General features: G+C 45.6%; 1 protein-coding gene and 1 long non-coding RNA gene across 4 annotated transcripts in view; one reads left to right on the forward strand and one right to left on the reverse strand.

Annotated features, from left to right (window-relative positions):
- CHKA (choline kinase alpha) overlaps positions 1-26,362 on the reverse strand; it is a 39,139-nt gene extending 12,777 nt beyond the window's left edge. The window contains exons 1-4 of one of the 3 annotated variants that reach the window (XM_084893770.1): positions 25,885-26,362; positions 15,419-15,530; positions 5,968-5,997; positions 4,938-4,991 (exon numbers count right to left, since the gene is read on the reverse strand). In XM_084893770.1, coding sequence (XP_084749896.1) covers positions 4,938-4,991; positions 5,968-5,997; positions 15,419-15,530; positions 25,885-26,189 — 501 coding nt within the window. In that variant the 5' untranslated portion in view covers positions 26,190-26,362. The remainder of the gene's footprint in view (positions 1-4,937; positions 4,992-5,967; positions 5,998-15,418; positions 15,531-25,884) is intronic. The other 2 variants (XM_084893768.1, XM_084893769.1) reach the window with 2 other exon arrangements.
- On the forward strand, positions 4,964-11,027 carry LOC311627351. Its single transcript, XR_014795893.1, has 2 exons — positions 4,964-9,039; positions 9,391-11,027. It is a non-coding gene; the product is annotated as an uncharacterized lncRNA (long non-coding RNA).
- Positions 26,363-26,447: the final 85 nt, after the last annotated feature.

Raw genomic sequence — 26,447 nt, forward strand, 5'->3', positions numbered from 1 at the left:
CATTAATTGATTTTTGTATGTGTCCTGGCTAGGGATTGCACCTACAACCTTGGTATACTGGAATGGTGATCTAACCAATTGAGCTACCCAGGCAGGGCAGAGTCTTTTTTAAGAAGAAAACCAGCTCTGACTAGGCTGCTCAATTAGTTGGAGCATTGTCCCTTACACCGAAGGGGCATGGATCCGACTCCTGGTCAGGGCACATACTCCCGTTTCAGGTTCCATCGTCTCTCTCTCACACTGATGTCCAATGTCTGTCTGTCTGTCTCTCTCATTTTCTTCCTCTAAGATCAATAAAATAAACCAAACCAAACAAAAACACACATATCCCTAGGAAAGGATTTTTTAAAAAGTTCTTTAAATCACACATTACAAAAATTAAGTAAGACAAAACTCATAGCAATGATACAAACTAACGTTAGTAAGAAGGAAACAAAGAAGAAAAGGAAATGCTACTTAAAAAGATACGGTGTCAAATTTAAAAGTAATTCACTCGTACATTTGGGGGAAGTGGATTTGCTGGTAATCCCCACAGTTCTAGGCTAGCCGCCGCCACCTTGTGGAATCCCCGCCACTGTGATCTAACCATCACCGCGGGGGGCCAGTCTTCCTTTACTAGCTTGAAGTTTTATATAAATGACTGCTATAAAACAAGCTGCCTCCTCCTCCAAACCCATAATTGCAGCCCCAACTAACTCCACTGCGATCGGGGCCTTTGGTGGGGCCTTTGGAAGGTGACTGGGTTCGCTGAGGTCATGATGGTGGAGCCCTAGGGGGATCAGTGTTCTTGGAAGAACAGACTCAGAGGACTCTCACTACTTCTCTCTCCCTCCACCCTGTGAGGACCCAGCGAGAAGCTGGTATCTGGCCAGGGAGGAAGAGGGCTCTCACCAGAACCCAGCGTGCAGGCACCTGCCCTTGACCTCTAGCCTCCAAAGCTTGGAAAAACCAGGGCCTGTAGTTCCTGCTCTGGGGACTTTGTCTGAGACAATGACAATAGGGCCACAGGGTTGACCTATCAAAAGTTTGTGCATTTAAAGCAGGATTTGACTGACAATCTTTAAACTCTTAATGACTGACAACCAACTCCTGACATCTCTATTTAACTGCAAAACGTCTTCGCTCACTCCTCTGACGACAGCTAACCTGTCTGCGGGCCTCCCGCCCAGCGCCGGGAACACCGCAGGAGAGCGCAGGGCGTCCCCGGCTCTGCACCTGCGCCCGGCTCTGCTGTCCCAGGAAGCAGCAGCCTCCCCCCCCCCCCCCCCCCCGCGCCGGACGTGGTCAGAGTGAGTGCAGGACAAGGAGGCTGACCGTGGCCCCAGTCCAGCTGGGCTCCCATCAGGGGCGCTTCGCCATCCGTACAGCTCCCCACCCGAACTGCAGCCCGTCCCGTCATTTCCAAAGAGGACGCCGACCAAGATTTCTCCTGTCTGTGCCCTCAGTTCTGCTGGAATTAAAGTTTGCTGTCAAGTTTCCTCTGTTTAGAATAAGTTAAAGGTCATTGAGGTTGACACTGAATCAAACACGTTTCTAATCTCAATGCCCCTTATAGTTTAAAGTTTCAAATTCCATAGATTTAAACCCCACTATTATTTCAGTAATTACTTTTGCACATTGTGCAAAGGCTTCTGGAGATGACTGCAAAAGAACACACATGGTCCAGAACCCTCCAGGGTTGAGCCAACGCATTGCCAGAAACGGTGAAGACAGAAAGAGACCTGAGGATGTCCCAACCTCTGTAGCACCGCTCTGAACACTGTGAACAAGCCTCTTTGTTCTTATGTGACGCTACAGCTCAGTATTTATTCACAGCAGGGAGATAGGGGAATGGTGTGTGGAGGGAAGAATCCGGAAAGGAAGAAAATGAAAGAAAAAACTAAGTTACAAGACAAATGGGTAGGTAAGAAGGCTCACAAGTAATCTTAGAATGAGTGCCTGGGCCACAGGTGGTCTTTCTGTCACAAGGTCTCAGGCACCCTGCTGCCTGCTACTTAAGTGACCACCCTACGAGAGAATGGTAGCAGATGGTGTGAACTCCTGGTGTACAGGAGAAACACAAAGACAAGGTTTGGATTGGTGGCCTGAGGAGAGAGGGCAGCATGCGAAGAGGGAGTGGAGCGAACTGTGGCGCGTTCTAGCAGTTAATGCAATAGGACATGAGCCTAGAAGGAAGGAGAGAAGGAAAATTAGGAGACAGTTTTACTTTGTGTCTGTGTCCCAGCTGCCTTTAGGGAAGAACACATCTCAAAATAGATGAGGGTCCTGCTAAATGCTCTGAGAAGTCAAAATAATAGAACTGAAAAGATACTTTGGACTTAGCACCGTGGAGGTCCGAGTGCTCCGCCATTTTCACCTCCCAACAGGCACTAAGGTCTGCATCTAACGGGCTCAGAACGGGAGAGACAGAATGCCGGTCACTTCCCGCCCGGGGCCTCCCCGTCAGTTCTAGACCCTCAGGACAGGGTCCCAGAGCAGGTGCAGGTAAACAGCCTGCAGAACATGGGGACTAGCAGCACTTTATTCCTTTATCATCTCCCCTCTTTTTATGCTTGTCTTTATTGTTTTAATAACTAGTACACAACTTAGTAATTAGAAGAGCCAGTGTATTTATGTGTACAGATACACATGTACATGTGTGTTGTGTGTACATGCACCTGTGCACACACATCCCTTATACACAAACAGGAGAGTATGCTCAAAGGTTGTTTCCTCCCTGGAGTGTGGAGGTAACTGCTCGACTCCCCACTTCTGAGCCTCAAAGAGAAGACAGGATGACATCAGTGCTATCTTTTTTTTTTAATTTTTAAAATAATCTTTATTGTTCAGATTATTACAATTGTTTCTCCTTTCCCCTCCCCCCATAGTTCCCCTCCCCCTGGGCCCCACTCCACCCTCTGTCCTTACCTCCCCCCCTCCGTCCTCATCCATAGGTATATTATTTTTGTCCAGTCTCTTCCCATACCCCCCACACAGACACTCCTTTCCCCGAGAATTATCAACCCCCTCCCATTCTATGCCCCTGATTCTATTATATTCACGTTTATTCTGTTCAACAGATTTTTAATTCACTTGACTTTTAGATTCACTTGTTGATAGGTATGTATTTGTTGTTCATAATTTTTATCTTTACTTTTTTCTTCTTTTTCCTCTTTTTAAAGAACACCTTTTAGCATTTCATATAATAGTGGTTTGGTGGTGATGTACTCCTTTAGCTTTTCCTGATCTGTGAAGCTCTTTATCTGCCCTTCAATTCTGAATGATAACTTTGCTGGGTAGGTTCTTGCTATTCACCACTTTGAATATTTTTTGCCACTCCCGTCTGGCCTTCATAGTTTCTGTTGAGAAATCAGCTAATGTTCGTATAGATGCTCCCTTGTAGGTAACTGACGTTTTCTCTTGCTGCTTGTAAGATTCTCTCTTTGTCTTTTGCCCTTGGCATTTTAATTATGATGTGTCTTGGTGTGGTCCTCTTTGGATTCCATTTGTTTGGGGTTCTGTGCACTCCCTGGACTTGTAAGTTTATATTTCTTTCACCAGATGGGGGAAGTTTTCGGTCATTATTTCTTCAAATAGGTTTTCACTGTCTTGCTCTTTCTCTTCTTCTGGCACTCCCATAATTCTGATGTTGGTACGCTTGAAGTTATCCCAGAGGCTTCTTACACTTTCTTGAACTTTCTGGATTCTCTTCTCTTCTTGCTTCTCCGGAAAAGTGTCCTTTGCCTCTTTGTATTCCAAATCTTTGACTTGATTCTTGCATTCTGGTCTGCTGTTTATTTCAGCCAGTGTATGTTAAATTTCTAGTTGGTTTAATTTCTTTTTCATATCCTCAAGGGTCTTGTTAAATTTATCGGCCTTTTCTAGGAAATTCTTGAAAAACCTTATAACCGTGGTTTTGAACTCTATATCCAGCCTTTTGTTCTCCATTTCTTTTGTTTGAGAACTCCTTCCTTTTCTCAGCATTTTCGCCTCTTATGCCAAAGCAGCTGTGTGGAGCCTGGGCGGGTTTGTAGAATGTTCGGGGCGGGGCCTCAGGACATCACTAGGCTGGGGCGTGGCAAACAGCGGTGGCTGCCACCAGCCGCCTCTGCCTTTTAGTGTTTCCAAGTCCCCACACTCCAGTGCAGTAAATAATGATTGCTGCACGCACCTCTGCAAAAAAGTCACCCTCACTTTCGGACCCGATGGCCGACAGACCAGCTTCTCCTTGTAGGACCTGGGTCCCCGCGTGACCCCAGAAACTGGATTTCAGAGCGATCGGAGCTAGTTTCCCTTCTGGCTGAAAAGAAGCCGCGCACCCAGCTGCCCGCCACCACCCCGATTCGCGGGCCTCCGTTCCTAGGCTTTTCAGCTTTTCAGCGCTGTGCTCCTCTCTCTCAGCCAGCTTCCCGTGGTTCTGGGTGACAGACGTTTTGTCCGTTAGTTGTAGTTTTGAAATTGTGCGAGGCAGCAGGTTAGTTGCTCGCCTATGCCGCCATCTTGTTTTTTTTAGTGAGATCTTTTGAATGTATACGTTTTACAAAGTGGGGTCATTCTAACTCAAAGCTTGTAACTGAGGGAGACACCCTTCTACCGGGTGCCTTATGTAAGTAACACTCCTCCTGCCCCGGGGGGAACGGCTGGGCAGTGCTAACACGGCAGCAGTGAGATCCAGGTCTCCACCAGAACATCATGCACAATGTCACCGCAAACTGCCACCTTAGTCCCCCAAATGCTCCCAGGTCGCCCAAAAGACACACACATGCTCTACCTCAGCAGGAACTGGATCAGCCACTGTCCTCTCGGGCTTACTGAGGTGGCTCCCAAACACCAAGAGCCCATCCTCTCAGACAGATGGACAGACAACCAGGGTCCTGCAGATACTGCCCCACCAGAGTGGCCAAGGCCGGCTAACGGGTTACCCCTCACACAGATGCAGAATGGATTTCATTACTTACTTGAAATTCATTTTCATTCTGAGCTTGTTCGGATCCCTCCTTATTACAGGACCTCTATGGATGAGAAAAAGTAAACACTTCCGGTGAGATGGGGAACAAGCAGAAGGCGCTAACTTTGCAGCCACCAGAACAGCCAGGGTAACCAACATCACCGATTAAAGCGTGTGGCTCAGTCCACTGATGTCTAAGCTGCACCACCGGTGTCCACACCGGGACCAACACCCGGAGAGCGCTCGTTTCTTTACAGGAAGGGCTGTGCTGTGGGACCAAGCAGCTGTGACTCAGCACTCTGGTGTACCACTTCACAATTTCATTGCTGGAGGAAAGCAACAGAGGGCGCTCTTCCAACGAGGCCTTCCAGAGCACATGGTCAAGCTGAGTCTGCCCTGGTTAGCCAGGTGGCTCTGTCCCTGGAGAAAGGCCTTCTTTCAGCAAGAACAGGGAGGGCACAGCCGCCAGTGGCAGGCACAGAACTCACAGGGAAAGCTGTGCAGGCAGGTGACCTGGCACAGAAACTGTGCAGACGAGCCTGCCAATGTGGTGCTTTCAGACTAACCCTGCTTGTTCCTCTCAGTATAAACGTGTCCTCCACCAAAGAGAGGTTTGTGCAGATTTAATCAGGGCTCTCACTTATGTCACGTATTAACGTATGAAGGGATATTTTCACATCACTGCGCAATGAAATTGCAAATGACTGGTAACCAGGATTCTAGCAATAACAACAACTACATCGCGAACCACCATCTTCCACTCTGCCTGTGTTCTTTCTTCATGGCCCCGGCCATTTCTTCCCAAAGCAACCCCCACCCAAGCGCCCTGAGACCTTCCTGCTATCTGCTAGCCAGGGCCTGGGGAAGCAAGTCATAAACTTAAGGTCACGTCAAAGGTCTATACTCAAATATTGCCTCTAAAAATATGTTGTTAAAATTAAACTAAAGTCTGCTTATGTCAGACACAGAAGAAGCCCATAAAGGAAGCTCTTTAAAAATGTTAAGGTAAAAGATTCTTGGACACCCCGTGAAAAACATACCTTTCCATTCCACAGCTTTATCAAAAATACCTGTACCAAGGGTAGAAAGTGTGGACAGGAAAAAAAATGCCACGTTAAGCAACACCAGCTACTCTAGCACCGTTCAAAAACCTAGTGATTTATTCAACAATCCCATCCATCACACACAGAAGTAACTTTCCACAGACATTTTAACATGTTTTATATAAACAGTATATGTTCTAGCTTACTGAACATAAAAATAAACAAAATAAATATTAATGTGCATGAAGCTATCTGCAAAGACCTGCACTTACATATAATCGATAATGTATTTACCATACAGTTAAGCACATTTTGTATAAAGAACAGAAAATACAAAAGGGATATAAAACACTTTGTGCAATTTGCATCTCTCTGATGAAAAGGTGGTACAGGTTAAATCCCGTTACACTGAGAGCTACAAAAATGAAAATATTTTAGAAATACTTTTAGACCTCTGCTGATGGCTAGGTGTAAGATGTGATCAATCTTAGGAGGGAGTAATTAGGTATCATGAAAGCTTTAATCTAAAATACTCTCATGATTACACTGTTACCTTAGACTTGGTCTCCTCTCCCCGTGGCCTACAAGGTACTTATGCATATGGATATCATCTCTGATTTATGTCTTTCCCAAAAGCACCAAGTAAATGCTGGTGCTTGAACACTTTTATCAATAGGATGGCATGAATAAATTAACATTCTGACACCATGAAGTTCAAGGTGGCTAGCTCAAGGTGCAGCCAGGGAGATGGCAAACTCACATCCATGATTCCAGCAGTGGGAACACTGGCCACAGTGTTCATTGAAACACTGAATGGGGTAGAAATGTCCCCAAAACATTATATCCTTTTGCTTTTTCTCCCCTAGGGAAGTTAAGCATAAAGGAAGTTCTATTATCTCTAATATCTGATACTTTGTAGGAAAAACTTGAAGACAAATAAGGAACTTAGATATCTTACTGAAATTTGTTGTAACTGGATTTGACCTGTACAGAGTTCTAAATGACTATCGTTATTCCTAGGTTGTTATTACTCAAACTGTATCTTCTTAGATACAGTTAATGGGTTATTAAGTCAACAGAAGTCCCTTATCCTTGTCTAATGGTGCTCTCAAAAGCAAGTGACTTCATCCAAAGTCAGAATTGGTTTAGTTCCCGAGGCCATGACTTTTGAACATATTAGCAACCATTCAGTGAAAATAACTTCCCACCTGCCCACCCCCAAATGCACGCATGACTGCTGCCCAAGAACACCATCATGAAGGTAAGACGGACTTCTGCTGCAGTCAGCCTTCGGTTCTGTTTCCTCAGTACAGAATGCTCAGGTTCCCTCAGACCTGGGAAAGATCCAGGAAACCTCAAAACAATAAGATATCATGAAAAGGTGAGAGAAGAGGCCTCCTCCTGAGATAAGCCAAGAAGAGAGGCTCACACTGCCCAAAGGTCAGAGACGTTTCTGTCCTGGAAGACAGTAAGAAAAATATATCCTGGAATCTGTGGGTTTTTACTTCAGAGGAAAAAAATTACATCAAGAAGATATGAAATATAATGTAAAAAATGTAACATGACTTCAATATTTTTGTCAACTAACTTGCACATTCATAAAAATTAGCTTTTATAAGCTATAAATAAAGCTGAGAATTTATATTTATTAGAAATTTGAACCCTGACTGGTTATTTAATTTCAAATAATTACTAAGACTTTTAAATGTGAATATTATTCTGATCATCTTTTTAAAAATCACCTTAGATGCAGACTGAAACATTCACGGGAGAAATAGAGTGGTGTCTGGGTTTCCTTCAGAATAATCCCGGAGAGGGAATGTGGGGAAGAGGAGAGAAGACTGGTCAGAGGGAGAGGGGTATGCTGGGGGCTTGCATTTCATTATACTCTATGGGCCGCAATCTGAAGTTTTCCATAATAAAAGTTTACAAAAGAAACAATGAAACGTTAAGACTTAAGAAGTCATAATGCATCAAATAGACACCTAATTCTATGAATATACTAAAAACCACTGAGTTGTACACTTTAAATGGATAAAGATGTTACTATAAAAAAAGAAGACACCCAGCGATAATTAAAAATATACTGCCACTGGCTTCCTTCCTTCTTCCTCATTCTTTTCCTCCTATTTTGGTTTTCAGAGAATGTATAAGTATTCCTTATAATCCACGTATTCATTAGACTGTGATGTAGGAAATAAAAGACTAAAGTGGTAGCAATAACAATAAAACAGTATGGTTTACATTTTGCTTTAATGTTATAAAAATTTTAAAAGCTGAAAGAGATTGTGATTGGCCAAGAATGTTGAAATTGAAAACCCAAGTTCCTAAAAGTTTAAATGGTAAGACGAGAGAATAAAGGGCTTTCCCTTTTCTTTGGAGGGGGTTGTACTGTTAGGCCTCACTCAGGATATTTTCCCACTGATTTTTAGAGGGAGTGGAAGTGAGGGGCAGAGACAGAGAGAGAAAACCCTCATGTGAGAGAGGCACATCGACTGACTGCCTCCCGCGTATGCCTCAACCAGGGCCAGGGATCAAACCTGCAACTGAGGGGTGTGCCTTGGGCCGCAAATTGAACCAGGGACCCTTCAATCCACAGGCCGACACTCTATCCACTGAGCCAAACCAGCTAGGGCAGGACTCCCATGTTTTACTTTACTTACTTCCATACATACCTCAAAAAGTACTTAAAAGTATATGTTACTTCTATAATAAATACTTTTGGTTCAAGGTTTCCAATGTTGCTTTTTCTGACAAAAATCCCATTTAAAAGACTTTTGAATTTTAAAGATGACCATGAAAAAAGAAAATGTTCATATTACAGGTTATTAGTTTTCAAAATGTTCTATTAAGTGATTTGCAGAGATAAAAATCCACTGGTAATAAAATATCTTTAGGAGCTGGGATAAGAAAATAACACTTGATTTAATTGTCATATATAATTTTAGGATTCAAAAATGTCCTACTTTAAGTTACCTAATGTTTCACAATCTAATCATTTTATTACTTTAAATTTGTTTAAGCCATTGGGCAAGATTAGCTCTTTTTAGGGGCCAGTTCTTAATAAAGGCTCCTCTAGTGACAGAGTCAGCTTTCTGGCTAGACTACTTTAATAGAACCACAACATTTGTGAGACTAAACCAAGCAGCACTTGGTTTTCCCCAGAGTCTGTGGATGGGTGTCTATAAATAAATTAGTCCCAGGGGCATGCAGTGGCATACAGCTACCCAAATGTCGTTTGTACTACCTGAAATATTTATCTTCAAAATAGCTTTAAAGATCCAACACTGCTGAGCGGCTGCGGGGCTGGCTGGGAGAAGTGATGGGTCAGCCACAAAGAAGAACATGTCATCAATAGTGTAATAAACCCAAACGCTACCTAGGAAATCAATCATCATCAATTATGGACAATGTCATAAGGAGGTAGCCACTATGTTAAAAACAATTTTTTAGATACAAAGAAGAGTGTTTTACAGAAACATGGGAGACATTCTCTCCTTCCTAATAGCTCGTCCCCATCAAAAAACAACTGAATGGGCCGTCTCTTTCAAAGGCTATCGATCTGATAAAGGAGTTGGTTGTGGCCTTTAAACATGCTTTGGACCCCTGGCCAGTCTGGCTCAGTGGATAGAGCATCGGTCAAGGGCACATGCAGGAGGCAGTCGATCAAGGATTCTCTCTCATCATTGATGTTTCTCTCTCTCTCCTTCTTCCTTCCTTTCTGAAATCAATAAAAATACATATTTTAAAAAGTGCTTTGGAATCCAGAAATGAGTGAAGAAAGAATAATCCAAATGTTAAGCTAGACTCAACCTCAGGGCACCTAAGACGTGGTCCAGAATCCTCCCTTCTCTCCACGGACCTGGGCTGACACTTGTGAGCTGAGTGCTCACCCACGCCCAGACTCTCACATTCACCCTGAGAATAACGGCCGTGCGTCCTGTCTGAAGGCTCAGTAACACTGAGCTGGGATGACACGGGCTTTACCCTGCAGTCTGCAAGGCTGAAGACTTCTCAGATTCACCCTGCTGCTGACCACACTCGAGTCTCCAGGAGGATTCTCAGCACAGGGACGGCACCTGTCACCATGTCTGTACACGGGGACTGGATTCCTCTCTGCTGAGCTCGGGTGGAAGCAGCTTGAGAATCTCGATCCACAGAAGTCACAGCAGTCATGGCTCTCCCCATTAAAATCCTGCAGCACGCTTCTTCTTAATGTTACCGTGGACCCTAACCTTCCTTCTCCAGGATTCCTAGGAGTTTTCCAGTGTTATTATATGTTCGATGTGAACTATTGCTGTTATGGTTTCTTACAGCATTTCCTGAAAATACTTTACAGAACGTATTTAAATGTTAAGATGACAATGCAATGGTTTAAAATAGAGCCTATGTGATTATTTAATGAGGATATATGAATTATAATTTAGACAGACAAGTTCTAATATTTTACGGTAGTCTCTAGAGTATCTTATATTATCCCAAGGAACATTCTTTTGAATTTTGTAAAATTGGGTGACTTGCTGAACATCAACAGGAGGCTAGAACTTCTACAGACAGAGCCAATGAAGACAGGGGAGCAGCTCTTGGTAAAGAAGGCTCCTTCTAGGCCCTTCCCAAAATGTCTGTCTGACCAGGGTCACCGCTGCCCAGGACTCCTGAGGCTTGGCGGTGAAAGGAGCTTCGGCATAAACAGCCAAGGGCTGAGCTGGAAGCCGTTTCCAGGGGGAGCGAGGGCCCTGGCTCTCAGGCCTGTGTACGCTTCCAACCCGGATCAGCATTGCTGAGCGGGTAAAGCTGCCAGGGACCCACCGGGGACAGGGAAGAGGATACTAACTGATCAGACAAGGAAGAAAGTTCGTTTACAACTCTGACCAAAACTTCAATGCAACGCTAAGTGCTATGAAGGAAGAAGATTAACGCTTCAATTGATTTCTCAGGCTGAGGCCCATAAATTTCTAAAATAACTGAATGCCTGTCATTTTCTACTGAGGAAACAGAAGAAGGGAATCTGATTTACCTTGGGCAAAAACAAAGCAAAACCCCTCAAAAAATAAAAAGTGGAATATTCAATATATAACATTCTGACATCTTAATCACTGACCCTCTTTAATACACAGCACAAACTGTAGCTGGTGCTACTTAACAAAAGCATTACAACTTCTTTTTAAAAAGCATTTCTTGAAACCAAGAGCTGAAAGAAGGAAATTAAAGCTGTAGAGAATGCTCCGACTTCAGAGGACTCATACTATACCGTGAATCGTGTCTGTCACCTGGAAACCAGAGTGCTCCAGGCACGATCGCATGGACAAGCCTGCAGCAGAGAACACATGCACATACAGCTAAAGTGGTACATTCCCCACGCCCTCACGCCCCCCAACACAGACATTCCTTCCCGGGGCGGGCTGCGTCACACCATCGTTCCAGGGCCCAGAATCGGTATTGGCTCATGCTATAAATCTCAAACATCATTTAAGACCAGCAAGACAAAGACACTTTGTATATGTCAAAATTAGACACAGTTGTGCGTGGTTTATTTAGTTATCAAAAGAAGGCACCAAAGCAGGTATGGAAGGACTACAGATCATAATTTGGTGACTATCTTTGTCAAGTACTAGCTAAAAGAAATATTGGGTGGACCAAATGGGAATACAAAAGTAGAAAAAGGTTTGATTTCCGAGAGGTAAGTGTGACTACCTTAGAGACAGATATAATTACAGCATACTCAAAGTACAGTGGAATATTTTTATTTTAACGCAGAATAAACATAACTTAGCTCGTGATAACCCTCGTTCCGAGTCCTCAGTTACCGGGACATGACTTTCAGTCACGGGGGACATGTGGGGCCTGTGTGAAGGGGCCTCGGTCACACTGTCTGCACAGTAAAGGTGACCTTAGTTCCACAGAGAAATGACAATTTCTCAGGAGCCAATAATTTACTATTAGCTATCTCTGGGCTGTTCTATATTTGACTGGGAGGTAACTTTTAATTAAACTGGGGTTAACAGGAAACTGGGAAGAGCAGATTTTGTTTTCTGCATTCAAAAAAGACCATGTACCAAATTTTAATCTTTTGAATCACTAACACATATCTGCGTTGTGCCTGGATACCTTTAATCGTATTACGGTTAGTACTCAAACAAGCACTAATATTAGCCTTCTATTACTCAAAAACACAAAGCATTTCCCAGACCACACTCGAGAGATCGTTGATGTATATTATAAACATCCATGCCTGTGAGACCGTTCAGAACGGTGAGGCCAAATCTCCCCATTCATGCACAGAGGGACTGGCTCCACACAGCCACCGTTCGGACAGAGGAAGGGACAGAGCAACCCTCTGAGCCTTCCGCCAACTGGCACAGGTTACATCGAGAGAACAATACGTACTGACATGTGTCTTCCACAATTCATGATAAATAAGCAAACTGGTTATTTGTAATCAGCCAGACTTGCTTCTTTGAAAAGGCTGCTACTGGATGCTGCAGAGCACATGTTCCTTCCCAGTACCAGAAAGGAAAAAAATCAGGTTACATTTATAGCTAACTTTATCATGTCAAGCTCTTTTCTAGCAATGACATTTCTTACCACATGGCAAAGTTAAACTAGTATTTCTTCTCAAAACTCCTATTAAGCCCAAAACAAAACAAAAAACTATTATACCACCCTACTTTAAGTTAGGGGCAGTTTTATAGTTGAATTCAGTTTTCACTGACTACACAGCGAATGTAAATAACCTCTTCCTCATTAAAATTAGAGCTAGTCTGTGAAATAGACACTGAATTATATTGACATGTATTACTTTAAGATTAGACCAATATTTCTATATTTAATAATTCCCTACAAATAATATTTTGTACAGCAGTTTTTCAAAACTGTGTTTCTTTTTTTATGTTCTTGAATGGACCCATTCTTTCCCTGTCTAACACAGGACTTTTAATAAGCCCCTTTAAGGAACACAAATCCCAAATAAGACCTTCAAAACATAATTAGGAATCTGCTTATGGCTCATCCTATACAAAAATAAGGGACAGAAACTGGGCTTTGGACCAAGTGGAAGGTTTTACCGTGGCTTTCCGCTACTGAACCCTTAGTGGACTGCACCAAGCAGCAGCCCTTTCCTTGCCACTCTGGAAATAAGGAAGTTAGACATCGCACAACACCAGAGGAAGGGACAAAAAAAAAGGTGAGAAATCTCTCATTATTTTAAACTAAGTCATTTGTAAATGACTATAAATGTAAATCAAAGATTTCTATTTAATTATTTCATTATCACAGAGATTAAAAATGTCAAAAGCTTAAAACAAGAAGGGGGAAAGGGACACACTAAACTAAACCTGTCTATCATATAATTAAGCAAAGCAGCAAAGTATTATGAGAAAATACATATTATGCACAGTCATCGATTAAAATTTTTAAAGGAAGGAGCTTATTTTAATCCACCTCAAAAGGATGCTACAACTGCATTTATATAGCTGATTTAGGTGATACCAATTATATTTCCATAAATGCACAATCATGTATAGAGATGCGTGTGCTTCCATATAACGCAAAGTAAAAAGGGAAAGTATAATATTTGCACTGTACTATATTAAACTGCCTTCAGCTACATCTCTTAATGCCAATCCTGACAAGTTACTGTCAATTCTGGCAATTTTGTCCTTGTTTTGGGAAGAAAAGTGTCATTGTAGATTATAAATCTCTCTCCTTCCCTTATAGGCCAGATTCAAGGAATTGATAAGATATCAGAAATTTTTAAATTGAGTAAAAAATATTTGCTAAAGAATTTAAGTTCACGATAAAATCCCTGATAGTGTTGTGAAAATTCAACTTTTAAAACACATAACTGCTGTCCAGCTCGCCTCTCTCTGGCTCCTTAGCCTACCTCTACTTTCCTTCTCTCTTACCGTGGTCTTGTCTGGGTCCCTGCATTTCCCCTCTAGTGTTGTCAAAAGTAGTCTTAATGTCTGAAAGTCTAACTGGCAACAAGTGCCCCTGATAAATCCTGAAGAACCTGGGGACCAAAAATATTTAAATTTGAAGCTGTAGGGTTGATAATTTTACAAGGTTCAAACTTAAATTTCTAAAAAAAAAAAAGGTGTTTAAACTAAGGATTCAATAAAGTAATTATGATTTCCACCTATGAGGCAAAGAAAGTTCCCCCCCCCCCCCCAAGAAAAATGAGTTTATCACATGCAATTCCAATAGCTGGTCATTAAAGTGTTTAAAAGTACTGCTTAAATGAAAGCACACAGAAACAAACAGAAATGGGCTTGTTACAGAATGGAAAAGTCTTCAAAGAAAGTGGATAAAGACTGACTTTATTAAAAGGGCCAAAAGGACATCAAGTGGATATTTCAAAAACTGTGATTGGAAACTGCAACGTGATTAAATTAAAAAAACTAAACTGCGTGGCAACAGAAGAACCTTTTCTGCTTGTGCACTGTCGGGTGAAGGTCGCTGGAGTTCAGCTGTGTGTGCCTAACTGTAACGGCCTCAGCTCGCCTCAGCAAAGTGCACACACTCTCACAGCAGACTGACTGTTTCCAACTCTCTCAGATCCTAACCACTTTCACAGCTTGTCAGGGTCAAGGAAAAATTATCCAGTGAAAAGATTCAGTCAAATTATGACCAATTTTTAATGAATTAACATATAAAGTGCCAATCTTAATTATTAATATTTCTAAACATAATCAAATTATCATAGATATGGACATGACCTGCTTTTTAGATTGAGCTGAGACTAGTGTTCTAAAAATTATATTCTCCATTTTATAAAGATAAAAAAATAGGCTCTTCCAAAGAGGATTTAAATGAGTATCAAATTCTACCATAGAAATATATCCATCAAATATGTGTATGTGTGGTCAGTAAAATGGTAAACTCACGATATTAAAAATAGTTTTAAAAATCCAGACATTTGGGATATCCTATAATAGATTAAGACAATTTAACAAATAAGGTACTTTAATTAAAACTAGAATAAATTATTTTAAAGTAATATAAAAATTAGGAAAGACTGTAAATCTAACGAATTTAAAGTTGTAAGGAAATCTCCAAGGAGGCAGTTAATGAGTTCCACTTCCCTGAGGTCTGCCTCTGGGACGCCCTGTAAAACCTGTGACCGTGCTGTGAAAACACCTCCACGTCAGCGGCTCACAGCCCAGTCTGCGCTGAAATCCGAGCATCATCAGGCACTCTAAGATTTAACCGACATCATACATTCTGTGGATAAAAGCTAGGAATGTTTGCACTCGTTTCCTAACAAATAATAAGTAAAAACAGGAATTCACTTAGAATAGAAACAAAAGCCAAGTTGTACAGCCCGATTAAATAAACGTAACATATTAAAATAGCCCAGTAACACCACTGAAACATTAAAATCTCCTCCGCGGAGCAGGAGAGAATTAACCTGTCCACAGCCCCCGTCCCTAAGGGCCCCGGGACTCACCATCTTCAGGATCGCGCCGTACAGGCGGAGGAGCACCTGCCGGGGCTCGTCCCCGACGGAGGCCACCGTGTCCGGTAAGGCGCACAGGAACAGCATGTTACTGAGGCCGCCCCTGGAGGAAGAGAGGGCGGTGAGTTCCTGTGTTCTGAGTCACTCTCCTGGGTAACCACAATGGATGCCAGTGAGGACCCCACAAGCACTGTTCTTGTTAAGTCTTCATTCATTCTCTCAAGATACTTGCAACATAGCCCTAACCGGTTTGGCTCAGTGGGTAAGCATTGGCCTGTGGACTTTAAGGTCCCGGGTTCCATTCCAGTCAAGGGCATGTACCTTGGTTGCAGGCACATCCCCAGTGGGAAGTGTGCAGGAGGCAGCTGATAAATGTTTCTCTCCCACCCATGTTTCTAACTCTCTATCCTTCTCCCTTTCTCTCTGTAAAAATTCAATAAAATATATTGTATAAAAAAATAAAATTAAAAAAAGATACTTGCAACATAAATGATTAACTCCACAGGTTTCAGATCAATTCCATGAGTCACATTAAAAACTAGAGGCCTGCTGCACAAATTCGTGCACCATTGGGGTCCCTTGGCTTGGCCTGCACGATCAGGCCAAAATCGGCTGCCAGCCCCTGAGGGTGCAGATGGCGATAGGGCACAGGCCAGGCCAAGGGACCTCACAGTGCATGGTGAGGGCCGAGGAGGGACCATGGCTCCCGGGTGGGAATAGCCCGTCTCACTCAGTCCCAATAAACCAGACCCAGCAGCAAGCTAACCTACCAGTTGGAGCATCTGCCCCTGGTGGTCAGTGCACGTCATAGTGAGCAGTTAAGCAGCCCTAACATATCATTAGCATATTATACTTTGGTTGAATGGACCACCAGACACTTAGCATATTAGGCTTCTATTATATAGGACAGGCAGACCCTTCGCAGCCAGTGCGGATCACTGGGTGAGTGTCTACCTATGAAGCAGGAGGTCATGGTTCAATTCCCAGCAGAGCACATGACCGGGCTGTGGGCTAGATTCCCAGTACGGGGTGTGTGTGTGTGTGTGTGTGTGTGTGTGTGTGTGTGTGCAAGAGGCAGTCCATCGATGATTTTTCTCTCATCACTGATTTCTCTCTCTGCTCCCTCTCTGAAGTAAAAAATACATATACTTAAAAAACAAAAACAGGCAAATCCCCAATCTGTCCTTCTAGATTAGTGCTGGGGAGAGGTTTGATTTTTTTAAAATATATTTTATTGATTTTTTTTTACAGAGAGGAAGAGAGAGGGATAGAGAGCCAGAAACATCGATGAGAGAGAAGCATCGATCAGCAGTCCCTTGCACACCCCCCACCGGGGATGTGCCCGCAACCAACGTACATGCCCTTGACCGGAATCGAACCTGGGACCTTTTGTGTGCAGGCCAACGCTCTATCCACTGAGCCAAACCGGTTTTGGCTTTTTTTTTTTTTTTTTTTAAACGCATGTGTGTCCTACACATGGCACTGGCCTCTGGAGAATGACAAGGACCAGGAGCACTCTCTCCGCACTGGCAATGGGGATCCCAGATGCAGTCCTTCACCCCCACATTCTTCTATGATTCCAAACCGCCATCACAGCAGATTCCCCTTCCTACAGAACTTTCCATCTGAAGCACAGTTCCAAGACCCACCTCTTCCATGCCATTGTCAGTAAAAATTTCTCAACCAGTTTTGACTAGCAAGCCTTTAAAAAAAAAACCTGCACCATGAAGTGATTCTTGGAGCATTCCGAGAACGTGGAAGATCTCAATACCCTCGCCCTTCCACCTTGCCTAGTGAAGATGAGAAACAAGCTGCAGGAAGGAACAGCTGTAGGGACAAATCTCCTGCCTGGGTGGGGGTTATTAGCGTTGCTACGTGAATGTCAGTCTAACAGCTCTGACAGTTCTGCTCGGTGGCAGATGTTCACCTCCCTTTCCTTGCTAGAACCCAGGCTGATTCCGCCAGGAAGGGCCCTGCATTAAAAACTACACTGAGCAGAGACTTTTACAGCTAGGTGGGCCCATGCTACCAAGTGCTGACAAATGGAAAAGGCCTGTGACTTCTGGGAAATCAACATTAGACAAGTTCCCACTTTGCCCCTCTCTTCCCCACCCTCCACGCTGCTGTCTGAAACAAGAAAATGACGGCGTGTCATTGCTGAGCTATTGTCTCTGAGCTCCAAACCCATCTGTTTTCTGCTGTGATGCGGTTCCAGGGTCCGTGACCAGATGCTCCCGCTGGGTGGGCAGTGGGCCCTGTGGCACTGGAGGGGCCCGAAAGGCCAGGGGAGGGAGAGGGTGTTCCTGTTGGCACTGCAGCAGCAGCACCGTCAGCCCAGCCCTGGCAGCTGGTCCAGAACCAGCTCCGAACACCTTCCAGAGGCCGGTGCAGCGGTCTGGGCTCTGGCTTCCCAGGGACGCTTCTCAACGTGAGGCACCAGCAACAGCCACGCAGTGCCCCTCCGCGCAGGCCGTGCCCTATTCTGTGCCCCCTCCGCACTTCCAGACTCTGACAACTCCGGCCGCTTCCCTCTGCTTCTCCAAGGCCCGGAGTGGGGCTGCTTCATGCAACTCATTATTTTAATCACCTCTGCCTTTTCAGTTCCCTCCACACCTGCCACCCAGTTCCGTGTTAAGTTCTCTATGGCAAAGTGCCTAGTATTAGTCTAGTTTCTTGCAAGAGCCTGACTGGCACATGTGGCCAGAGCTTTCGCAGCTTTTCGGATTATGAGAATAGGCCACCTCCCGGGAAGGGCAGAGGAGTTGGCTGGGAGGACCTGCATCCCCATCTGCCTGCGGAGCTTCCGGACTGGCTGGCCTGGGGACTCTGGAGCTGACACGGAGGAAAACATTTCTATGGGGCGGAAGCTTCTGTTACTCTGGAGCTTTCTGTTACAAGTACTAACTGATAGAGCTTATCACCACGTCCACTAACTTGAGTCCTTCCAATCTGGAAACTCCTCCTCCTCCCCCAACTAAAAACTACCTGCCATTTAAGACCAAGTTCAAAGTCCAACCTCACCAGAAGCTTTGCCATCTTCCGAGCTGGCTCCCTGCGGGCCAGGGAAATGTCTGCCTTCAATTTTTAAGGCTCAATGGCCTCCAGGCTGTGGATGCTCAGTAACGATTTTCTAAAAATGACAACAGCCCTCTTGTCCCACTGTCTCTCTTCTCCAAACCCCTCCTGCTGTTTGAAAACTGCCGTACCTGAGCTCCTGGTCAGACTGTAAGCTCCCATCTTCCTGGGGAAGGCACTGTGCGGAGGGAAAGCCCGCAGGCTTAGAGCCAGGGAGCCAGGCACTCAAACCCCACCTCTGCCACTTATCAGCTGTGCGATCGTGGGCACATCACCACTGCAGCCTCTCTGACCCTCAGATTCACTCCTCTGTAAAGAGTGGGATTCATCAGTCATTGTAAGGGCGCAGAGTAATGAAGTATTTGAAAAGGATTCACTCTTTCATCCTCCCAACAGTCCTCCGGTGGACACTGGTATTGCCCCATTCTACAGATAAGGAAATTGAGGCACATAGCAAGGAAGTGACTAAGCCAGGATTCAAATGCAGGTGTATGGCTCCAGGGTCCTTGCTTTTAACTGATGCCACAAGACACAAGAGAGAAAGCCAAACGCGGTAACAAGTGCAGTGGACACCAAGAGCCTTACATCAAGACTAGTCCGTACAAACCTGCACAAATGTCTCCATTTCCTGCAGCGGCCGTAACGTATGACCGAAAACGTACGGCTAACCCAGCACATTTACTGCCTTTCAGGTCTGGAGTTCAAATGCCTGAAAAAGGTCTGGAGCTAAATCAAGGTGTCAGCAGAGCTGCACATCAAAAGCATATCCTCCATTTCAGGAAACACACACAGAACAGAGCAGACTGAGCTGATGAGTGTAAAGGGGCGGGGGGGGGGGGCGCTGTGCAGGGGGATGTGAGGTTAGTGTTGATGGGCACAGAGGTTCAGTCTGGAAGCACAGAAACGATGGTGGTAACAGTGACACAGCAATGTGCGTGTACTTAATGCCACTGACCAGGACACTTACAAATGGTTAAAATTGTAATCAATTTTATTACGTGCATATTTACCACAATTTTTTTTTTAAAAGGAATGTGTCACTGATATGCTATAACATGGATGATCCTTAAAAACACACACACACACACAAATCATATGCATTCCATTCATAAGAAATTTCCAGAACTAGGTAGTCAATAGAGACAAGTCAGATTAGTGAGTGCGTAGGACTAGGGAGGCAGAGGCTAAAGGGGACAGTTTCTCTTGGAGATGATGAAATGCTCTAAAACTGATTGTGGTGATGGTTGCAGGTATCTGTGGGTATTCTAAAAACCACTAAATTGTAGGCTTTAAATGGGTGAATTGTGGGATGTGAATTATATTTCAATAGTTGTTTTTTTAAAATAAGAAAGCTGACTTTTTCCTATGTACTGAGTTTAAGCTACTAAAAAATCTGAACGTGCTTCCACAGAAACAATGGTCCAGATGTAAATAAAAGTCAAATTTGATTTTTTCAGAAGCTTAAGAGAAAGCAATCAGAGGACCTGGGAGCCCTCACCAGAGTTAAGGATCTGTTTCCCCAGGCCAGTCAGTTAAGGAGGAAGAGAAAGATAAGGGAACTCAGGTTTAGTACCCCACCCCCCACCCAGAAGCGAGTGGAAAAGCGGATGGAAGGTGAGGGACAGAGAAGGAGGGCACACGGACCCTAACCTTTCTCCTCAGTGTGTGTGTGTGTGTGGGGGGGGGGGGGGGTGTTCGTGCGCACAGCCATCAGAATTGCGTGCGGCTCCAGTCCCAGCCAGCAAGGGCTCTGGCTCCCAAGCAACAGGACAGGCATTAGTTAAAGTCCTAGTTCTCCTTCCTGTCACATCCTCTGGAGAGCTCAGTCAACAAGGAGAGCAAACAGATGAGCTTCTGTTCTAAGTTGTGTAACTCCACTCAAAGTTTATCCCCGGACTCCTAAAGAAGGCGGCGGGCAGGCCGAGCTTGGCAGAACAGGCCCACAACCTGGAAATCCTTCATCTCTCATCTTATCTGTAGCCTCTGTTGCTCAATAGGCTTTGGTAGGAGGAAGTAAACCATTGACTAGATTTTAGTGACAATCAAAATAAAAGGTCACCATTATGGATGATGCAAACTGTGAAAACCATCCAGAAATAAGCCAGTTACCAATGAGCCAAATAAAATGACTAGGAACAAGGAGATATTAGGAAAACATGGCACAGAAATGATAGCAAAAATCCAACAGCCCAATTTATGGCATAATCTGTCAAGATTATCTGCCCAAACCCTGGCGGGTAGCTCAGTTGGTTCGAGTGTTGTCCCGATTCAAGGTTGTGGGTCCAATCCCTGGTCATAGCACATACAGGAATCAACTAATCAATGCATCAATAAATCAATGTTTCTCCCTCTCTCCCTCTTCCTCTCCCTAAAATCAATTTGAAGAAAAAAATATATATATATCTGGCCCTGGAACTCTCAGGGATTTCAAAGAATTGTGAACTCAAACTACAAAGTTTATCATCTGGCTGGGACAGCTTTATAATAAACAGATATGTCATAATTAAATTTAGGAGGCACAACACACTCATGAAGCAAATAAAATGAAAAATAACATTCATTTCACATTCAACACGTGTCAGTGACACATGTTGGAAACGGAAGAGCTGGGAATTCTAACAGGCATGCCTGGACCTCGCTGAGTGTGGTCACCAATCTCACCCGCCTCCTTTGTACATTACTAATCCGACATAAAAATAAGCACTTCACCTTCTCTTTATACCCAGCTAATCAGCGTTAACTCACACCCTGGCTGGGTGCTCGCTGGAGCATCATTCCATATGCTAAGAGGTTGCAAGTTCAACCTCCGGTCTGTGCCTTCCCCCACAACTCCTTCCTTCCTCTTTCCCGCCCACTTCCTCTCTCTCTAAACATCAATGGACTAGTCCTGGGATGAGGATTTAAAAAAGCAATCAGAATAAGGAAAACTTCCAGTAAACTGTGCTCCAGTTCATTGAAACCTGCCTGCAAATTCCCTTCTGTTTCCGTCTGGGCCTCCTCTCCCGAATTTCCTGAGCTAGCCCTTTAAGAAGCCAACACGTTTTTCATTCATAGCAAAAATTCGTAAGAACAAATCTGTTTCTCGGTGGCTTTCCATCCTTCAACTTCAGGGAAAGTTCTGGAATAAGCAAGCTTTATTGTTTGCTTCCCACCGTCTTTCTCTGCGTTAGCCCCTGATCCAGAACCTACAGCACAAGCCTCCCAAGTCCACCACCTCAGCGGCCGCCTGGTCTCAGGACAGCCTCGGGGAAACTAACGTTACCTGCACCAGGGCAAACCCGCAAAGCCCCAAATAAGGCAAGATTAAAATTTAATCAAGTTCCTCTTAATTTGCTACTAGGTCACTGCAAGCCAAACAGTCTAACATCAGCACAACTGATTTCAAAACTTAATGGCAACTGGCGGACTTTTCAAGAAGTGAACTAGACTTCCCCTGAGGCCAGAGAGGAGCCCTTCCTTCAGGCCGTCTGCTCCGAGAGGCACAGCTGCGGCTCACCGGGGAGGCGCCTCACCGGGAGGCGGCGGGGGAAGGAACCTCCCCCTTGAACAGGTAATAGGAGAAACCCGTGTAACGTGAGAGCAAAGGAAGGCGGCTGTGACCGTACAATCCGAGCCGGCCTCCTCCCTCTCCCCCTTCTATGCTCAGTCCCTTTCTATGCTCAGTCCCCCGGACGGAGCACCACAGCGCAGCCTGGAACTCAGCATGCCCTGAGCAGGCAGAATGCTCGGGGGCAAGAGGTCACTGTGGTTCTACAGCACAAACCAAGCAAGCAAAGGCCACTTCACCAGTCCCTACAGACTATCCCATCCTACCGAACACTGCTGCCACCGGTGTGGGCTATGAAAACTGTAACTTCGGTTGCTGTGAAAAGTTCACATGGACTGTAACTATACTCCATGTGTCCACCTGCAAAAGGAAGCCAAATCTAAGACAACGATGTCATCAAAACCTTTCAGTCCCAAGAAAAAAGGAATATTCTAGTAGATGTGATGTAGTCCAGCTGTATCATGTGACCCCCTTGAACCATCAGCACTGTGAATGTCACCCTCTGGGCTCAGGCAGCCAGCTTTGGAAGGAAACAGTCGGTAATTCTGAAGAACAGGCGTGGACCACAGTGAGCAGGCAGGGTACAGGGCAGAACTACAGCTCTAAGCCCGGTGCCGGGCAAGCTCGTGTATGTCTTTACATCCAGGACAGGCTTCAACGTTTGCAACTTGATCTCACAAAGTGTTTCCAAGTATACGAGTAACATACAATCTACCTTCTCACCCATGCTTAAGTGTACAGTTATATGTTCACATTTCTGTACAACTATCCCAACCATCCATCTCCAGAATGCTTTATCATGTAAAACAAAAAGGCTGTATCCATTTAACACGAATTCCCCTTTCTCCCTCTCCCCAGCCTTTGGAATCAACAGTCTCCTTTGTTGCCGTTTCTCTGACTATTCTGCCGACCTCACAGAAGTCAATACAATATTTGTCCTTCTGGGTCTGGCTTATTTTGCTTAGCATAATGTCCTAAGGTTCATCTATGTTGTAGCAGGTATCAGAATATCCTCTTTTAAGGCTGAATAATGCTGAATAATACCCCACTGTATGTAAATGTCACCTCTGCTTATCCAATCATCCATCACAAACATCTCGATATATTCGGCCTCGCCACTGTGGCTCAGTGACTGAGCATGACCTATGAACCAGGATGTCACAGTTCAATGTCTGGTTTGATTCCGGTTAGAGCACATGGCTGGATTGCAGGCTTGATCACCAAGCGGCCTGCAGGAGGCAGACAATCAATGATTCTCTCATCATTGATGTTTCTCTCTCGAAATCAATAATACATATACATATACATATACATATACATATATATATTTTTTTTTATTTTTTTTATTTTTTATTTTTTTTAACAAAACAAGTCTACACATATTTCAATCATCTGGGGAAGAATTCATATCTGGCTGAGACAACTCAATGCTCAATGGCAAATCCAAGAAACCACCCGTTCCAAAGACACCTTTAACAAAGATTTTCTTCTGCTAAGTTATCTGGTTTGCACCTAACCAGCTGTATTTGCTGGAAAACAAAAATGGCATCGAAACCACTGCAAACTGTACATTAAGTCACAGGCATCGAGTCCAGCATGCATATTGTCCAGGTTAGGGCCTGGACCCAGGAGTTTCAAGACCATCGTCTAAAAGTCAAAATGACTAAGAGCCTGGCTGGTGTGGCTCAGTGGTTGAGTATCAACCTATGAACCAGGTCACAGTTCAATTCCTGGTCAGGGTACATGCCCTAGTTGTGGGCTCAATGCGTGGTAAGGGCCATGCAGGAAACAGCCAGTCAATGATTCTCTATCATCATTGATGTCTCTTTCTTTCTCTCTCCCGCTCCCTTCCTCTCTGAAATGAATAAAAATATGTATTTTTTAAAATTCACAACATAAAGCGTCTCGGCAGAAAAACAATCCTCAAGTCCAAAGGACAGATATACAGAAAATAGAAGGAAACGTAACACCAAAACAGTTACTGAATTTAGGTTGCAAATGAAAAAAACTTTAGGATTTTTGGAAAATATCTTCTAGTCATCTAAAACTCAATTTGAAACCACCACAGCTCAGGTAAAACAAGAAATCCTTCAATTAAATGACAGCATCAATACGGGGTAATCAGGAATAGGTGCCTTAGCCCCAAGCCTGGAGACGGAGTTACACGCACAGGCCGTGCCCAGCTGGTGTTCTCAGTGGCTGAGTATTGACTTAAGAATCAGGAGGTCGAGGTTCATTCCCAGACAGCACAAGCACAGGATGCAGCTGGCCCCGGGGGGATGTGCAGGAGGCAGCTGAGAGGTGATTCTCTCTCAGCACTGGTGTTTCTCCCTCTCTCTGAAATCAATTAAAAACATACTTGAAAAACAAAAAGCGGGCCTTTGCTGGCTCTTTGGGCAAGTTACTCAGTGCCTCCAACCCTGTTTTCTCAGCATAACATGAGGTATTAACAGGGATTTATGTGAAGATTACAAGCTAATGTCAGCTGCTCATTATTAGCACCAACCACAAAGCAAAGATCACTCTTGAGGAGTGTGGCCAGATGGGTGCCAGAGGAAAGCTCCATCTCCAGTCCTCCGTTCCAGGCGGCTCCACTCAGCGCTGTGACACTGGGGCCCAGTAATTCTCTCGGGGGGAAGAGGAGGGGCCGTGCTGCGCTGCCAGCGGTGGAGGAACCAGGAAGGAGAACATGGGCAGCAGGCGGAGCTGCACAATCCAAGGGACTGAACTGGAAAAAAAACAGACAAACCCTCCTGGAACGGAGAAGCCACTGAGCAGGGTTATAACATACAAAATTTAACAGACAAAAGTCAATCGCGTTTCTCCACACACACCAGCCCTGAACTAGTGGGAAGTGAAACGAAAAGCTCCATTCAGGGATTACTGCCTCAGCACCTTCTGGTTTTCTTCTCTCTGCCCTTTGACTCTGCTCATAAAGCCCTCTGCGAGCGAGGCCCGGGCGCAGAAAGGAAAGGAGCTCCGTCCATTCTGCTGCATTGGCAGCGCCGGCGGAGGGCTGGGCGCAGAAGAGGAGTCAAATGACTAAAATTGGATTTGGGGATTGCTGGTGGCAGCCAGCCAGCTGCTGGATACTGCCCTCCACCTGGTCAGCCGTGAGGGGAAATTCGCAGGAAAAAGGCATCCGTGTCAACAGAAGGATGCACACTAACATGTTAAACGGGGATCCCATGGGAGACAAAAATCAAGGGGGTCTTATGTTTTCCTGTTACGTGGGAACATGCACACCTAGACGTTTCGGATTAAATTTAAATTTGAAAACGTTTAACCGTAAAATAACGGGGGTCGGGGGGAGGATCCCTTCTGCTTCACCCCCGGGGTTTTCGGGGCCACACCCCCGAACTTTGGTGTGAACCGTGTTGGGGGTATGAGCAGCCCTAATAAATGACTCCTCCACAGAGGAGAGAGAGAAAAATCCAATCGTAGACTCAAGGAACTGGAAGCGAAAGTTACCAAGTGATTTTTTTTTTTTTAAGGCCAGTCATATCATCCCTCCTTCATTTCAGGCCCTACACCGCGAAGGAACTTTCTAGACACAGCTGGCGCTTCTGAACGAAATGTACTACTTTGGGATCGCACGGTATTGTTCTCCTCGGAAGAGACCTGCTTTCCCACGAAACCGAAGAAGGAAAAAAAAAACACTTTTTTTTTTCTTTCTCAAAAGCCTGCCTCTCGGAAGGTCCTGGGCGGCCGCGGGGCCTGTTTCGCGAGATTTGGCTCGGACCCGCCGCGTCCGGGAAGGTGGCCCTGCGGCCCGCGCCCCCCCGCCCGCGGCGGCGTCACCTGACCGGCCGCCGGCGCCCCCGCCCGCACCGACCTGATGATGCTGATGAGAAACTGGTCCTCGCGGAGGCCGCGCCAGGCGCCGGGCAGGAACTCCTTGCACCACAGGTAGGCCCGGCGGCGCGTCCGCGGCTCCGGCTGCTCGTCGGCGGGCGGCGGCGGCGGCGGGGGCAGCGCCGGGGGCTGCCGGCCGCCCAGCTGCTTGGAGTCCAGGTCGCTGGCGGCGTCGCGCTGCTGCCCCACGCCCGGCGCCGGCGTCGCGCTGCCGCTGCCGCAGCTCAGCAGCAGCCCGAGCGGCGAGGGCTCCGCCTCGCCCCCGTTGCAGAACTTGGTCTTCATGCCGGGCAGGCAGCCGAGGAGGCGCGGGCGGCCGAGGCGCGAGAAGGCGAGGTTCAGGGTCCGGCCGGGGGCGGCGGCCGCTCGCCCGCGCGCAGACGGGCCGGCCAGGGGCGGCGGCGGTTGGGGCGCCGGGCTGGGCTCGCTGGGCTCGCTGGGCGGCGGCGGCGGCGGCGCGGAGGCTGCGGGAGGCGTGCGGCGGCGGCGGGAGGCGGGAGGCGTGTGGCGGCGGCGGCGGCGGCGGCGGCGGCGGCGGCGGCG

This window comes from Pipistrellus hanaki, assembly GCF_964339955.1.
Source record: "Pipistrellus hanaki genome assembly, chromosome: 9".
In the NCBI taxonomy this organism is placed as follows: Eukaryota; Metazoa; Chordata; class Mammalia; order Chiroptera; family Vespertilionidae; genus Pipistrellus; species Pipistrellus hanaki.